This window comes from Anarrhichthys ocellatus, unplaced genomic scaffold (genome assembly GCF_004355925.1).
Source record: "Anarrhichthys ocellatus isolate YVR2014 unplaced genomic scaffold, GSC_Weel_1.0 scaffold28, whole genome shotgun sequence".
Taxonomy (NCBI): Eukaryota; Metazoa; Chordata; class Actinopteri; order Perciformes; family Anarhichadidae; genus Anarrhichthys; species Anarrhichthys ocellatus.
The window spans coordinates 269757-286023 of NW_022280058.1; the positions used below are offsets into that span (position 1 = coordinate 269757).

A 16267-nucleotide genomic window follows, 5' to 3' on the forward strand; every position below is an offset into this window, starting at 1 on the left:
CCCCCCCCCCCCCCCCCCCCCCCAACATCAACGAAAACACAGGAACGGGTTAGAAAGGAGGGGAAAACAAAGACGATAGAGCTGCGCACACAGACACACTGAACTGGACTGCAGTTTGTTTTCAAAAACATTGATTATAAACTGGATAAGTTAGTGGCTGTAATGTCCAGGCACAAGTGTGTAGGATTGGGTGGCATCTGGCGCTGTGTTTGCAGTCGACGGCGGATGGCATTACCACGGTTTGGCAATCTGTTGCTCAAGTTACCGTACTTTCACAAGCGTGTTGGAGAACTACGGTGGCCTTCAGGTAACGGGAAAATGCAAAATGCGAAAGGGTCTCTCTAGAGCCAGTGTTTGGTTTGTCCGTTCTGGGCTACCGTAGAAACACAGCGGACTCCGAGAAGAGGACCCGCTCCCCATATGAAGGACTCATTACATGCAAACAAAAACACGATTCTTGGTTTCAGGTCATTAATGAAAACAGTTATTTCATATTTCTACTAATAGATCCGACTGAATCCTACACGCTGTGCCTTTTAAAGATATTCTATGACAATATAAAGACGGGTCAGAGTGGTGAGCGTAGGGCTACATTGTGGGTTGTTTGTCGTGTCTCTGGAGTGTATCAGCCCTAAGAGTTTATAGTTGGTTCAGTTTAACCAAATTTAAAGTCAGAATTGTATTTAGAAGTTTTTAAAGTGGAAAGAGACCGAATTATCGGTCAAACTGCTGATTGTTTCACAAATGACGAGGACCATAAAAACAAAAGCGCCACAAATATTGAATTAACAATCATCTGCATTAATGGTTTTATTTCATGCTTCAGAGAACATTTCATTTCTTCGTGTTCGGTTTGTGTTTGTTGGTTTAAAAGAGAAAAAAAAAAGTATTTTTCCGTACGACTTCTTCTTTTGTTCCGTCTGCTCGTTTTCTCTGTTCAGTAAAAGTGAACAAAGAAAACAGTGAAAAGACTAACGTGGTCCATCAAAAAACCCAACGCTACCTCTCTTCCAGAACCTACAGCCGGATGCCCCACTTCACCTGAGTCCTTGCCGGAGAGGATCCGCTCGTTAGGTATGGAAGACAAAGAACAAGAGGACCTGTGTGTTGGATCTTTGCCCCAGCAACGAACTAAAATCCAGGAACCACGAAACAGAGTGAAGCCAGAGGACGAACCACAGAGATTGAGACCTCCAGATTGATCCGGATTACACCCAGAATTGGACTACCAGCTTCACCCCGCCTCTCTTCAAACACACACACACATCTGTTTTGGCTCATTAGACTGTAATGACTGCTTGTACATCATTCCTACACAAAGACGAACGGTGGTCTTAGTTGAGACCCTTTCAGGTTTCCAGGTCCATGCTTAGAGGCTCAGAAGAGTCCAAACCAGCTGCTGATTAAACTGACGGGATGCCGACTGCTGCCTCACATTTCTCTGTCAGATCAAAACTTAGTAGCTCGCTTCCACACGATACAGATCGCCACAGTACACCACACAACATTTCATCATTTAATCCTTAATAACAAAGGTTGCTAATCCTGCTAGTCACTGTTTTCAATAGAAAGGATTTCCTTTAAGGTTTATATTTCACAGAGTGGGTAGAATACGCTTTGGAGCAAACTGCTTTAGTTTCCGTTGCGTTTGTCTGTAACTAAACGTAGCGTAGCTACACCGCGGGCTCAACCGACGAAGTTACAGCTTCGTGTGGAATGATTGAACCTTGCTGAGCCAAATATCTTATTATTCTCTTACAAGCCTCAGCAAATGAAATGTTCCGCATCTACGTCGCAGAAAACAATTTTATCGAGCCAAAATCGTCCTTTTCCTAATTATTTCACTAAGAATTGGAAACTGGAAAGTCAGAGATCAATGTGAACATTAAATACTGATTCACACTGAAGAACAGGGGCGTAATGTGTACTTAAAATCTAATTTGATTTATTTGAAGCATTATATGGTGGAAATAAATCATGAAATAAAATGGAAACACGTTTTATTTTGATCAAGTGGAGCCTTCAGTCTCATTTTGTTATTTTAGCAAAATATCTTTCAACACCACGGAGAGCTGAAGCAATGTTGTTCACATCGGAATCAGTTTCACAGTTAGCTTGCTAACCGAGAGAACGTTTATGTTACTCACGTGACCGTAAAGACTGAAATCTGACGAGTGAGAATGTCAGTGACAACCTTTTTTAATATAGTTAATTTCTCTCACTCTTTGGGGTGTTCATGTCTCGGTGGCTGAATGTAGTCTTATGGAAGCCCCTTGATAATAGATTAACTTCAAAACTAATTTAGAAAAAAATCCAGCATGCTGAATCTAAAATGGTACACTTTACATTAAGTTCTCTAGTTTTTCTTACCCGTCATTTAACGTAAAAAAAATAAATAAAAAGGACTATTTTTAAATATCCCATGAATCTCTAATTCCGGCCATTTTTTAAATCTTCATCGTCACATCCATCAAGGAAACCAAATGTGTTAACCATATCGACCTGCTGTAAAAAGTGATATTAAAAATATTAACTACCGACTAAATATTTGCATTGATTAACGTGAAGGCTAAAATGAAGCGATAATCTAGCAACACATGTCAGAATGTTCTGGTATTAACTCTTGAGGTGTATTCAAATTTTAAATTGCCATTTCTGCTTTACTTTGCAATTTTGAGCAACAGCTTGTTCTGCTACAAACATTGTTTAAATAAAGTTGTGGAAACGCATTTAGAAAATTCGCGTGGTCGGGCTACCTAGCTACCTAGCCTAGCATCAGCTGTTATACGCGTTAGCAAAGAGCTGGTTAGCTAACTGCTAATGCTACTGATCTCCATTTAAACTGCGTCATTGCCTCATTTAGCGACCAGATTGGGACTTCTTCGACTCTGCCAAAAACTCAAAATAATACATTTAGAAATAAAACCACCGGTAAAACTGACGCTCGTATAACATTTTAGAAATGACTAGTTACAGCATAACCGACACATTTATCATACGATGATTGGCATCTTTATCTGGCGGGCTATTACGTTGCTGTATGTTCGTTGATTTATTGTTGATTAAGTTTACGTTACTAATGTTTGTTAAGTAAACCCAACAACAAACTAACAGATTGTGATATTGTCCTCTGAAATTTCACAACTTGATATTATATTTGTGTGACTGCAGTGAAATGTAGAAAGCAGCATTTACTGATGTGTTTGATGATGAAAATGTAATCTGGTTGAATCGCATAGCGGCTTCTTTATGCTCTGCCCATTTGGATTTAGTGGAAATATTTGACTTTAAAAAAAAAATGATAAAATCAGCATGAATATTTAACGTTTGATGACTTTTTCTTTAATCCGAACATTCTGATCACCTGGAAGCTTCTTCTAAATGTCTGTGTGAAGATTCAACGCGACCCATTTAAAAGTATTTTACAGTATTAAATACATGCGTGATCGAGTCAGTATTGTGAACACCGGTTATGATTACAGTAATATAATAGAGCAGTGGCACTGCAGTAAATGTCCCAATAGTCACCAAGTAATTGTTAATAATAACTTTTTGTTTAAAGCCACAGAAATCCTGTTCCACTGAACGAGGTTGTGGCGTGTGAAGAAACTCTCCACCTGATTGGCTGATCGGACTCGTTAGTAGATGACGTAGTTACTGCGTTTTCCATCAGAAAGAAAACAACATCTCACTTCTGGTTTCATCGGTCAAAGTTAAACATCTGTATTTATAAATTACATCTCACAATTTTATAAATTAACTTCTTGCTTACATGATTTACATTATTTTACAATGTTGATTTTTCACACTTTAAATTAGACCAGCGGAGTCCTTGTGTCCTGTTGGAGATGGAACATCATCGTCATCGTCATCAGTCTCTACTTAGCAGAGAGTTTATGTTGAATGTTTCTGTATCTCAGCAGCTCCATGTCGGAAACGGACGGCTTGAAGTTTTCTAACGCTGAAGAGAAATCCTCAACGGAGACCAGGACCGGAGAGTCCTCCGAGTCCAGACCTGAGAGAGACAGAGGGAGGGAGGGAGAGACAGACAGGTGGTGGAGAGACAGAGAGATCCATTATGCACTACGCCCATTATTTGTAGCTTTGTATTGTGTTTTTTCTTGTTTTTACTCTGTACCGTTTGTTATTGTGTTCTCTTTGTTTTTACCTGGAATACAGATGTGAATTAATTTAACGCTACAATCTGGAACGATGCATCACATGGTGACATTCATGTCTTAAACTGCACATGGTCCATTTTAAATAAAAATAAACATTCTAACACAGAATAAATAGGAGAGGAAGTGTCCGAGCTCTGCAGCCTGTGTGTTTAAAATGTTAAAAGTCCACTTCCTGTTGTGTTTTCCTACCGTCGTCGATGAGAGAGATCTTCCTCTTGATGGCGGCCGTCATAGCGTCCGAACAGAGAGCGTACAGGTCGGCGCCGGTCATGTGATCGGGGCAGCGATCCACCACCTGCTGCAGGTCCACAGACGAGTCCATCTGGAACCTGAACACAACACTTATTTACATTTAGGACACACAAACACTCAAACATCCTGTGTTGACAATCTACGGAAACACACAGAGAGTCGTCTCTCTAAACACATTATATTCTCTGTGCATGTAGGGAGGTTTTTATTACGAATTTTATTCCCATGTCTTCTAATACACTATGTGCAAATTCTGGCCTCTGTATGTGCATGCACTTTATTCCAGCAGGGGGAGCTCTTCTTACTTTCTGAGGATTGCCTGGAGAACCTGCAGCTGAGAGGCTCGGTCCTCGTTGATTCCAACGTAGACCAGTTTATCAAACCTGAAGACGACACAACATCCACAAGAGACCAGGAGCCAGTTTAACATTTACAGATGTGGATCAGAGAGGTTCATCTGTCGTATGTGTTTATAATTAGTCTTCGTAGGTAAAATATGATGAAATATGACAGATGATGCGTCTCGGTTCAACAGGACTCTTGTATCATTAATGTGGAAAACAACAAAATGTAATTCTGAGGTTTATGGAAAAGTGCATGAACAGTAAAAATATATTTTGTTATTTTCCTTTAGGAGCGACTAAAGTTTCCTGGGCTATATTAAATATTATACAAAGATTAAAGGATTTATTAAACAGTAAAAGCAATACAGAGTGTTGTTGTATCCACATGATAACAGTGGTACAGGATGGTGTGTGTGTGTGTGCGTGCGCGCTGACCTGCCGGGCCTCAGCAGAGATTGGTCCAGCAGGTCCGGACGGTTCGTGGCTCCGATCACAAAAACTCCGACAGCCGATTGCAAAGCGTCGAGCTCGGCCAGCAGCTGAGACACGACTCTGTGCGGACAGATTCAATCAAACTGACTACGAGCCTTTCCCACCTGAATGAAGATGTTCGATGACCATGTCAGGTTGTTTTTGATTGCCAGGAACTTAAAACTGTACGCTTGCTCCACCTCAGCGCCATTGATGTACTAAGTACTGTGGATATTAAAGCCCAAAGTTCATCCGGACAGTTGGAGCCTACTCGCATAATTGGTTGAGGTAAACACTCACCTGTCCATCACCCCTCCAGAGTCTCCACTGCGCCCCCTGCTGGGAGCCAGAGAGTCCAGCTCATCAAAGAAGACGACGCACGGAGCCGCTGAGCGCGCTCTGCAGAACACTGAACACAACAAACACACACTGACGTTCACTGATGTCAGATATCAGGTTGAAATACACCGGAATGATCCTTCAGGGTGAAACAGACCTTCTCTAATGTTCTCTTCACTCTGACCCACGTACATGTTGATGAGCTCTGGACCTTTAACGCTGAAACACAAAACGGGTTCAAGGAGTTGAAAGTCACATGTGATAAAATGTCACCGGAGCATTTTGAGCAACTTGTTCTCTGGCTGCTCCTCCAGTCAACATGTACAAAGTAAACAGAGTACAATTCCCATGACGCAGAGTCACAGCTTAAACAAGTTAGAAGTAGACTTGAGTAAATAGAAGAGAAGACTCTGTGGGTTGGTGTTGAGCTGCTGCCGTCTTTAAAGCGATGCTCATACCTGCAGCAGCGAGATAAAGCGACGACCTGGATGAGTGTTATGTGGCTCATTGCTCCGTGTTATTTTGGATGCCTGCTTGTTCCTAACCGAGGAAGGTGAAGATGTTTCTACCTAAGGAAGGTGAAGGTGTTCCTAGCTGAGGAAGGTGAAGGTGTTCCTACCTGAGGAAGGTCATGGAGCACTCGGTAGCCACAGCTTTGGCCAGCAGAGTCTTCCCTGTTCCTGGCGGTCCGTACAGCAGGACTCCGGTCCGGTTCAGACCCAGAGACAGGAGCTCTGGACGCTGCAGAGGAAGCTGAACTGTGTCCAGGATCTCTTTCTTCACCTGCTGCAGACCTCCAACATCCTCCCAACACACATCAGGGATCTGTTCACACACAGAGTTCAACCAGTAGCTGAGTCAGACTCACAGAGGCCACAAACACCAGCAGCATCTTATGCTTTGTTTGCTTTGTTTTTACTCAAATGTAGATTTTTAACCCCTCCGGTTTCTAAAGCATCCAAAACATCTTTGTAAATTCATCAGACGTGTCGATGGTACTTTTATCAGTTAACTATTCAGTTTTTAATGACACAATAGTTCATTTTTGGTCACTAGACGGCAGACGACGTCACATAAACAGTTCACAAAAAAAAGCTTGTTGAGTGTTCACCTTGGGGGCTCCGATGGACATGGACTGGGCATCCTGCAGGGTCTTCAGGGCGGAGCAGAAGTCCTGGTTCAGGATGGTCACTCCACTGGCGCACAGATCCTCCTCCTGCCGGCCACCACTGCGCACGCACACGCACAACAGGAGGACACCATTTGAGTGCCCTTTATACACCCCCATCCACCACCATGTGTTTCTAAATCCAGTTTCTGCTCTGAACTCTAAACACAAGTTAGACCACTAAAACCAGGATCATTGAAGGTGATGTCCACCCAGCCTTTATTCTACCACTACAGCCTCGCCCACCACCGGTTATCTTTAGTCTCACCAGCTGTGGATCAGCCTCCTGCAGGCAGCTCGACCGGCCTCAACCAGCAGAGCGCTCAGATCCCCCAACACAAACCCCTGAGGAGGAAGAGGAGGAGGAATCATTAATGAACACACTCACTGACAGCGTATCCTTTAGCCACGTCTCCTGTGTTACAGTGTTTATTTTAGTCTAAACATGCAGACTTGCATTAAAAAAAAACACATAACGGACGAGGTCAGTTCACCTGCTGATCACAACAGATCACATGTAATAAAACAAATTGATGTTTGCCACAAACTTGATTGCGGCTGTTTTAGCTGCAGGGATCAAACACTTCGTCTCTGAAGCCGAGTTCATTTTATTTATATCACCAAATATCAGAAAACACAAATTTCCCTCAAGAAGGTTTGCTGTATTGATAGAAATGAAATAAAACCAACAACACATCTGAGCTCCGTTGTGCTACAGGATGTCCACATAAACCAGCTGTCGTCCGCTGAGCTTTGAGTCACTTCAACACACTTAAGAGTCTGACCGGGCACCGTTACTGGATAATACACATCGCACAAATCATCAGAACTCAACAGCAGAAAGAATCTGATGCAGAGTACTTCCGTAGGCTCGGCTGTGCAACTGGTCTGTACTGGTTCTTACTGGTCTGGGTCTTGTGACGTACCGCAGTGTGCTTGGAGAGACTCTCCAGGTTGACGTCTCTCCCCAGGTGAAGGTCTCGGCTCAGGCTGACCAGCATGGAGCGCCGCTGCTCCTCGGTGGGACTCTCTAACGCCACCTGGTGGATAAACGCCGCCATGACGCCTGCAGACAGCTCCCGAGGTCTGCAGACCGTCGCCACCACCACCACACTGAAAGACCACAAGCACGTTAGCTTTCCTCTGAGCTGTGACTCACTCTGAACGGCTGTCAGACCTCATCACAATACTAAAGCTCATTCACAGCCTCAATTTGACTTCCATTCAAACCAATAATTAACTCAGATATATTTAATTACTCAGTGACCTGGTGGAGGCGCTGTGGAGCAACTGGCAGAGTGCGGCCTGGACTCTGCCGTCCTCCTTGGCGTCGCCTCGAGATCTGAGCAGGAGCTGCAGGTTCCTGAGCAGCAGGACGCAGGGCTGCAGGGCCTCGGCCCGCTGAAACACCGACGCCAGCTTCACCTCCGAGGCTGCAGGGGTGTCAGCACACACACTCACGCAGTCCACCTGCACACAGGTAACAACAGGAAGCGTCACTGTAACAACGCATAACAGCAGCTACAAACACACACTGTGTCAGAGCTCAGCTGTCGTACCTTCAGCAGGTAGAAGAAGACAAGGAAGTGGAAGCAGCAGAAGAAGAAAATACAGACAAAGCAGAAGAAGCAGAAGAAGAAATCGTACCTTCAGCAGGTGGAGGTTCAGTCTGCGACTCGCCGCGCTGACCGCTGTCATTTTACCACTTCCTGCAGGGCCGTGTAGGAGGACGGTGCAGCCAGACAAAGAGCTGCTACAACCACACAAAAACAGCGACATCACTGATCACATGACCACACGTCGCATCATGCTTCTCTCTATCACACGTCCGGTCGGAGCCGCCAGCGGACAGGCGAGTTACCTGTGGTGCAGGTGTGGGAGGACGATGCTGCTGAGGAGCTCCACGGTCTTGACGAGGCCCGGAGGAGACAGGCTGCTCCACAGAGACGAAGCCTCCACAGAGAGGCAGGGGACGGGGCTGCTGGTGGACGCTCGCTGGACACACACACACAGATACATCCAGGGAGTCAGCTGTCAGAGACACACACTCTGATACACACCGATAAACGTCAGAGGTCAAATGTCACCATGTAGAGGGAAGTGTGCAGTCTGTCAGCCAGGTGATCTCCTCCTCCATCTTCTTCTTCCTCTTCTTCTCTCTCTGTCGACGGACACACCTTCTGCACTCTGAAGAACAGCACTGGACACCTGACAGAGGTCATTCACAGTTAAGGAGAATTAAAAAACACACACACACACACACACACACACACACACACACACAACGTGTTTGTGGACGGATGTGTTGTACCTGTGTATTCCCTCTGAATTGTTCACCAGCAGGTCTGGATGGTTTTCAGCTGGAACTGTCAGGATGTCTCCCTGTGAAACCAGTCTGCACCGAGTGCAAAGACACACTGGTTAGACTGGGAGTCTGACTATATATAAATATATATAAATCCAGACAACGTAGTAATTCTAAGCAGGATTTGAATCTGTAGCGTGTCCACACAGGAAATAAAAAGTTCAGTGAACACTTGTCAAGATGCACACTACATGCAGTTAGTATGCGGCAGGACTCGGGCCGACCTGGGCATACTGAAGTGTTCAGACAGCAGGTTGTCGTAGCAGCTGAGGTTGTTGTACAGCGGAGACGTGACCGGCTGGATGTGAAGCTCGCTGGCGAACATCGGAGAAGAAGAGCGACTGAAACTGTCCGAGTGACGACTACCAGGCGCCGGAGGAGACGGTGTCCACCTCTGAGACAACAGACACAACCGGTCAGCAAGGAAACAACAAGTTATCATTTCCCACCCCCAGGTCGGCTTCCACTCCTGTGCCGTTTGTGTGTGTTGTGTAGAAGCACCTTCATCCTCAGTGTGCAGCCATTCACAGGGATCACGTCTCCTTCAGTCATGTTGAACCACAGAGTTGCCGATATGAAACCGACTTCATCGTGGTTCTGCAGGTCTGGACTCTGTGTTAAATCCACAACCAGCACAGAGACCTGCCGCTGTCTGCAGACGCCCCCCTTGACATCGGTGTGACCTGCAAGAGGTCTGGAGGACCCGCCCGGCCTCGACAGCTTCACCCACTCCTGGTTAAACAGCCCCAGCCGGAGGAGCAGCTGTTTGCTCACAAACACACAGCTGTCCACGTCCACGGCGGCTCCCTGCTGACATTTGACCCCGAGCCATCGCTGAGTTTCCACCACCCGGACATCCACCCTGCACTCCAGCGCATGCAGGACGCCCGAGAACCCCGAGCCCAGCAGCTTCCTGTTGTCGAGAAGAGAGCGCCCCCCTCCGAGACCGTCGGCGTAATGGGCAAAGTCTGACACGCACAGTCTGAGCGGCCTGCAGGCTGGGGGGGCGCCTGGGGGGTCCGCTGAGTCAAAGCAGTCCGTCAGAACCAGAGAGGTGTCGGCGGTGATCCGTCCCTGTGTTACAGGACTGCACTCTAACACGAGCAGCTCCATCAGCTGCTGCTGCACCTGAAGACACATAGAAGAAGAAGAAGAACATCAAACTGTGGACATTTTATCATTTAAAATCAGAAATAGAGGACAAATGTGATGTTCTTGATGCGAATGCAAACTGATTACTTTTATAGTTTTCCAAGTTTTCACCAAAACTTGCTCTGTTTGACAGGTTTGTCTCAGTTTGCAAGAATCAAACTTAAAATATTCACAGACAGTCATGTGATGAAGTTAAGATACTGACGTGTTGATCGAGTATTAAAGTGTTTACGGTATTCAGCCTGGATATAACCTGTTCCGTGGTCTCACCTGTCCCGGGTCCTCTCCCAGCAGCGGGTGTCGGGGCAGCAGCAGCGGGTCTCCCTGCCGGGCCAGCAGCCACTGTCCCGGGCGGCAGAGCTCCAGCAGCCCGCTGGTAAACTGCTCGGCTCCGGCCCAGTGGAGGCTCTGTCTGCTGCGGGCTCCCAGCACCACTCTATCCAGGGGGATCGGCTCCAGAGCCCGGACGGTCCCTGTGCTGCCGAGGAGCCTCTGGAAGCCGTGGTGCCGCAGGAAGAAGCGGCTGGTGAAGATCCGGACTTGGACCCAGCTCCCGGACTCTGCTCTGGGGGAGTTTCCTCCTCCGTAGCCCGAGATTTCCTCCTCAGTGGTCGGGTGGACGCGCAGCAAAATGCCCGGCCTTCCGGAGCCCTGAGGCCGCTGCGGGATGAAGAGGGCGGTCGGTGGGTCGGTGTCATTCTGGAAAACCGAGTCCAGTTGAGTTTGTAGAATCAGAACATCCAGAGGACTCAGATGTGAAGGGAAACTTTCCAAACAACACAACTCCACCTGCGCCGCCATCTTGGACCTGCGTCATTTCCGCTTCTTCTTCACAGTTTCCTGCGTGATCATCGCCACCTGGTGGATGACCGGAAGAACTACATATAATACTAACACTACTGCTATTACTGCTACTGCTACTAGTGCTAACAGTAATAATACTAATATAACAATATTTGTCATAATATTAGTTATTTTATTTATTTCCATAGACTGATATTTGACAGCTGTTACACAATAGTGACTTTATAAAATACCCGTTGCTGATATTAGATAGATGGCACGGGCCACAACAGACTGGTAGAACATCTGCAACATCTTGCTGCACACGTTGAAGGATCCAAGTTTCCTCAAGAAAAAGAGTCGACTCATCCCCTTCTTGTACACAGCGTTGCCGTTGGCCTTCCAGTTCACTCTATTGTCGATGGAGACACCCAGGTACTTGTACTCCACCATGTCCACATCCTCCCCTAGAACTCTCAGCAGTTGTGGAGTCGTCGTCTTCCTCCTGAAGTAGACCACCATCTCTCCGGTCTTGGCCACGTTCAGAATCAGGTGATTTCTACCGGCCCACTCCACAAAGTCATCCACTACTGCCCTATTAATCCTCCTCCCGTCCGTCCCTTATACACCCGACCACTGCAGAGTCATCAGAGAACTTCTGCAGATGGCATGACTGAGTTGTATTGAAGTCAGTGGTGTACTGGGTGAACAGGAAGGGAGACAGAACAGTTCCCTGTGGAGCTCCAGTACCACTGACCACCGTATCATACAGCACACGGCCCAGTCGGACAAACTGTGGTCTGTCTGTGATTTATATACTGCTGAGTAGCTTAATATATAACAATATAACAATTTATTAGATGATTTTTTTTTATTAACAATTTGAATCTACAAAGTAACTAAAGCTGTCAAATAGTGGAGAAAAAAAGTATACTTTTACTGCACTACATGCCAGAGGGAAATATTTTGAAGTTGCATATAATGGAAATACCCAAGTAAAGAACAAGTACCTCAAAATTGTACTTGAGTTAATGTACTTAATGTTACAATCCACCACTGCAGACATCTGGGGATGCTGCTAAATTTACAACTGCAGCCAACTTCATGAAACACTATTCATGTGTATAACATGATTAAAATGTGACCCCCTAACACAACATCCTGACCTCAACAGTGTTTAGTGAACATTTATTAGTTAGGATGTATATTAGACTATATTTATCAAAAGTGCATTAACACATGAACTTGTTCAACATCTAAATAAGTGCTACTTTAAAGTATTTAAAGAAACTTGAACCTAATAACCTGTAGCCTACTGTAGTGCCTTCCTTTAACTAATGCCATTTAATAAAACACACTGGAGCGGTGCAGACAAACTCATTCCTCAGTACTTGATTTATTTAGAATGAGAATAAATAAAACAATGAACACAGTGGAAGTACTACTTTGATTCAATGTTGTAAAACTACAGAACTACTATATTATACTATATATATTACTATATTATAATACAGCGCTGCTTTCTCTGTGGATCAGAGGGAAAGCAAGACGTATTGCGAGGTAACACAAAAATAATTTTCTTTTTTGGGGCTCAGTAGAAAACACAAAAACTTAAAAACGTCCTTGGGGTGAATAGTAATGTTGAGTGTTGATTGATAAAGCAGCATATGTCTTCCTGTTGGGTCCAATCTAAATTTGGACTGGTGTTCACACTCGCCTGACTGTCTGTGGCGAGTCGAGATGGACCAGATCTGGACTCAAGGCGTTGTGGAAAGTCCGGATCCAGATCAGGTCGGGGTCCCTGGGTTCACTGGAAACCAGTGAGAAAAGAATGACAAGACACCCATCCACATGACCAAGACTTTACTTCACAGCTCAGTGCCCATCGACCCCCCTACAAACACAACATGGGCTCCAACAACCAGCAAACCTATGCACTGTCAGCAGAATCCAAGCAGGTATAACTTCCTCTCATGGTTAACGCCGTTTTTCTCATGCGTTAAAAAACAGGCATGGTGCCAACACATTGGAACAGAAGGTTAAAGACTTTACACTTTGCTTGGCAAGATAAAAAATAAAGATGTCTTTATGGGAAATGATTCTATTATATACAATTCAGAGCATAAAGAAAATAAAAACACCCAGAAAATAGAATGATTAAAGCATGCCCATTGTCACACCATGAGGAGGAGGAGGCGGCGAGCGGCCGAGTGATTTTTTTTGTGTTCACATCCAACTCTTCTTTTAATCCAAGACTATAATGAGTACAGGATATAGTTAGGAATCCATTATCATATTATCATTATTCGGGCATTCAAACCGTTCCAATTTGGTCCTTGTTGTGTGCCTGTTTATCCCAATAGGAAGAGGAGAACTATATCAAATAATTTAAAGGTACAGATTTGTGCACGTTTATTTTTTTCCTTCTACAGATTTAATGTATTTGTGATATACTTCACCATGCAACCAAGCAGGGTACTGTCACTAGAGGAGTAGTATAGCTGTGGACAAGCTGGGAGTACTGAGTAAGGTGAGAGTTTCTGAAACTGGACTTGTTGGAGGCCGTGATTTCTCAGCTCCAGAAACCAGTTAAATCGGGGTTTGACAAGGGAGCAGCAGACATATCCATAGCACCATGGCAGCGACGCTCCTGTATGACAGTCAGTCTAGATTACTGGAAGCCCATGAAGATTGTTCAGTAAGCTGTCTTTGGAACAAAAAAAAAATAAGAGGCCCGTGTACATTAAATGAATTGAAGTAGGTGATTGTAAGATTACAGTCTAATATGGAATCAGGTGAGAACCTTTGAGGCGTAGCTTGTCCGAAGACTGATTATACACAAACATGTCTCAGCTTATGAGTCTCTTTGTATTATCTAGCGGGCACCACCTTCTCCTTGGCATTGGGCTTCCCCTTGGCTGCACCGGCTGGTTTCGGCCTGGTCCTGGCGGGCGTGGTGCCAGAGGAGGTGGCCTCCTGCGAGGCGCTGCGCCGCATGGTCGTTGTAGTCCTGGGCGGTAGCACGGGGACAGTTGGGGCTCGAACCGAGAGGGGCTGCCTGGACGGACATGCTCTCTGAGGGGAAGGGCTGTCAGTCCTGCAGTGATTGGAGCTAAGGCTGCGTCGGGTTCCAAACAGGACTCGCAGGGGCATTCGAGGGCTGCCGGACGGGCCAGCAGATGGACGGGAAAATGAGGAGGAGGACCTGGGTGTGACAGGTTTGGATTTCCGTTGAGTGCTGAGAGTGTTTAGTCCAATTTTCTGATTCCTGTAGAGAGGAGATAAAATTGAAGGTGTTATTTCTTTAAAATTCTACAAAAATATGTAATCAATCTACTGCAAAATCAAAACTTGCATACACTAAACAGGAAGGAACGGAGTCATACCCGTTGGTGAAGGATGATGCTCCTTTGGTAGTGCTGGAGTCTGGCAAGGAGAGAGGAGAAGGAGCAGCAGCAGCAAGCCCCACTGAAGGCCTCTTTATGGGGGTGACAGGCCTGGGGATCCTGCTCCTGCACTCCTTGGAGCCTTGCTCTTCAGTCGGTTTGAGACGGGAGCTCCTCCTGGACTCGTCCAAGGTGTGCGTGTCCTCCTCTGAACCGGTGGTGGACAGAGTTTCAGAAGCCCTCCGACGCTCATCGTCCCCAGAGGACATGGATGACGATGTCCCAGACAGCATCCTCCTCCTCATCCAGCGACCCTGCTGCTTCTGGACCAGCATGCGGGCCAAGTCCAGCTGTCTGGCCCGCTGCTGGAGCCGAGCCCGAGCTGAGAGGGAAGAGGACTGCTCCGAGCCTGAGTCCTCTTCAGAGACGAGTACTGGGATTCGGCTTCGGATCCTGGGTTTCGTGGCAGCCGGTAGTTCTGATCCGGTTGTCTGAAGCTTGACAGCTTCTTCGCTGGATAACGGCTGTTTCTTAGGCTCCTGTGACAGATCTGTGTGTTCATGAACAGGTGACATGGCTTCTGGGACAGGCTCAAAAGACTGGACCAGGACAGTTGACGGACCATTCTCAGTTTTGAGGTGTTTGTCAACTGGTGCGGTTTGTTCTGGCACAGACTCCTCTGGAGACTCTTGTGTCTCTGGTGCTCCCCCCTTCTCATGGGTGTCATCCTCTACAGCCGACGCCTTCATGATGGCCAACACTTCCCGGTCGCTCTCCCTGGCAGAGTGACCGTTGGAAGACATGACATTGAGGTGTGATGTCTCTGCAATGTGGATGAAAGTGCGCTCAACTTTTGTGAAGGGCGGCGATGCGGGAGCGATGGGAGTGGACGGCCTCAGGTCTGACCTGAGAGCGGGGGACAAGCGGCCGGTGTCAGAGGATTCAGGCTGAATCGCCTCCCCGACCAGGAGGCGGTCGGTGCGGAAACTGAGAGCACACGGTGTGGCCAGCTCTCCCTCTAGAACATGATCGGCACCAGAGGGAGACTTACGAGTGTCTCCAGGCGAGAAGAGGACGAGGGTTTTGGAGGCGTCCTCCAGGTCAGGGTCCGCATCGGCAGCTGAGGCGTGCTCCCTTTGGCCCCTCTGGTCCTCGGCCATGAGTGTTGACGGCGCGGCGTCCTGGCTACGCTCAGTGCTCTTCTGACTGGCCTCGCTGTTGGACTCGCTCTTCGTCACGTCGTCGTCCCTTGGCCCCGGAGGTTCTTGGACTTCTTCGTCTGCTGTGGCAAAGCTCCGGCGCTGAGGCAAAGTACCGGTGAGCATGACGGTGAGGAAGTCGGCCCTCTTGGCCTGGAGCTGAGGAAGGATGTGGAAATGCTCCTTCTCGTCGCTCTGGCCCTTTGTACGATAGTCCGGGGATGGCGGTGACGGGTTGCTCTGCTCCGTGGGCGACAACACCTGAAAAAAAACAGAAACAACAGTCTTTATTATTACAACTAAATCTACTGAAAACAAGATGGGACAAAAACATCTCGGAAGGAGTTTACTGATCACAATCCCAATGAACAGAAGGCACTCATCAGCAGCTAATATACCTTTTAGATGAAGGCTGGAATTCAAAAATCTTGTCCATATTTATTTAGAATCGCAATCACACATACACACACACACATCTGTAAGAAAAAGTCAAATGTCCACATGTTGTGCTGTAGGATAGCGTGCAACAGTTTGCAGGTGTCAGCAATAACACATTACTGTTGAAAAGAAGCGTAGCACTCTACCGGGCTCCCGCTAACGACCCCTCTGCCAGTAAGAAAGACAGCA

General features: G+C 46.6%; 2 protein-coding genes across 7 annotated transcripts in view; both read right to left on the minus strand.

Annotated features, from left to right (window-relative positions):
* Positions 1-3703: 3703 nt before the first annotated feature.
* On the minus strand, positions 3704-11185 carry pex6 (peroxisomal biogenesis factor 6). 2 transcript variants are annotated; one of them, XM_031862984.1, is made up of 18 exons: positions 10543-11185; positions 9622-10248; positions 9345-9514; positions 9067-9150; positions 8843-8963; positions 8617-8750; positions 8403-8508; positions 8023-8225; positions 7682-7868; positions 7024-7100; positions 6699-6816; positions 6207-6412; positions 5745-5806; positions 5549-5657; positions 5213-5329; positions 4739-4816; positions 4371-4510; positions 3704-4015 (listed from the first exon to the last, which is right to left on the minus strand). In XM_031862984.1, the coding sequence occupies exons 1-18, from the start codon at positions 11071-11073 to the stop codon at positions 3879-3881; spliced, it is 3207 nt and encodes a 1068-aa protein (XP_031718844.1). In that variant the 5' UTR covers positions 11074-11185; the 3' UTR covers positions 3704-3878. The 2 variants fall into 2 exon arrangements, with proteins under 2 accessions (XP_031718844.1, XP_031718845.1); XM_031862985.1 differs by lacking the exons at positions 4371-4510; positions 4739-4816; positions 5213-5329; positions 5549-5657 and adding an exon at positions 4519-4522 and having other exon boundaries at positions 3871-3923.
* Positions 11186-12903: 1718 nt separating this feature from the next.
* Positions 12904-16267, minus strand: part of ttbk1a (tau tubulin kinase 1a) — a 39264-nt gene continuing 35900 nt past the window's right edge. For all 5 annotated transcript variants that reach the window (XM_031863016.1, XM_031863014.1, XM_031863015.1 and 2 more), the window contains 2 exons: positions 14442-15901; positions 12904-14323 (listed from right to left, as the gene is read on the minus strand). In XM_031863016.1, coding sequence (XP_031718876.1) covers positions 13927-14323; positions 14442-15901 — 1857 coding nt within the window. In that variant the 3' untranslated portion in view covers positions 12904-13926. The remainder of the gene's footprint in view (positions 14324-14441; positions 15902-16267) is intronic.